The 895-nt window shown below is 45.7% G+C and overlaps 1 protein-coding gene across 1 annotated transcript; it reads right to left on the bottom strand.

Annotated features, from left to right (window-relative positions):
• Positions 1–209: 209 nt before the first annotated feature.
• Positions 210–635, bottom strand: LOC147897045 (uncharacterized). The gene has a single exon (XM_087381203.1). It carries the CDS (start codon positions 633–635, stop codon positions 210–212), a length of 426 nt encoding a protein of 141 aa, XP_087237329.1.
• Positions 636–895: the final 260 nt, after the last annotated feature.

Raw genomic sequence — 895 nt, 5'->3', positions numbered from 1 at the left:
TGCTGTCATGATGCCACGAACCCTTTTGCCACATGTCCTCATGCGATGGCTCAACCACCTCCACCTCAACCCAGGAAATCTATGCCTCATTAGAGATGGGGAATGGGCATTGAAGACTACTATCATGATGGTATGGACGAAGCCAAAACCCATTAACTAGATGTGGAAGAACATGCCCTTGCAAATCTGTAAGATAAAACGATCCGCAATCATGGAAAACCCAGAATGGACCCAACCATTGCAATTTCAATTTCCCTGGCATTTTCCCAAGGCGTGTTAAACAAAAGAACTAGTTGCCAGCACTCAAAAGATTTCTTCTTGGATGCCAAATCCACCCGTCGCTTGCGCCTAACTTGAACCTCCAAGGTGAGGTAATAGGTCTGTAGCCGCAAATCATCCAATTGGTCTAGAACATCCAATTGGAATACCATAGAGTCCTGCAGAAGAAGAATGTCCTCCACTGCAATCCTCAAACTCGGAACAATATGCTCAATTGGCGTGATTGCTTCCATCCCAAATGCCAATTTAAAAGGAGTCAACCCTGTAGCCACCTTGAATGATGTGCGGTATGCCCATAGTGCTGCCAGCAACTTTTCATTCCAATCCGTGCAGTGCTCATTCACCAGTAGCGACATGATCCTTTTGAACTTATGATTGGTAGACTCAGCCAGTCCATTCGCTTGCGGATAATAGGGGGAAGACTTCTTGTGAATCACCATATAAAAAGCATTCATCCGCTCGATGACTTTGTTGACAAAATGAGTCCCCTTGTCACTGTGACAATCTCACTTGGACATCCGAATCGAGTGAACACATTGTGGTATAGACACTTTGCGACCGATTTTGCGGTGTTGTCCCGCAAGGCCCAAGCTTCCACCCATTTGGTGCAATAATC

This window comes from Dipteris shenzhenensis, chromosome 11, assembly GCF_047967505.1.
Source record: "Dipteris shenzhenensis isolate YYH24624 ecotype China chromosome 11, Dip_SZ_1.0, whole genome shotgun sequence".
NCBI classification, from domain to species: domain Eukaryota; kingdom Viridiplantae; phylum Streptophyta; class Polypodiopsida; order Gleicheniales; family Dipteridaceae; genus Dipteris; species Dipteris shenzhenensis.
The sequence above is the reverse complement of the archived record's forward strand: the minus strand, read 5'-3'. Positions and strand labels throughout refer to the sequence as shown.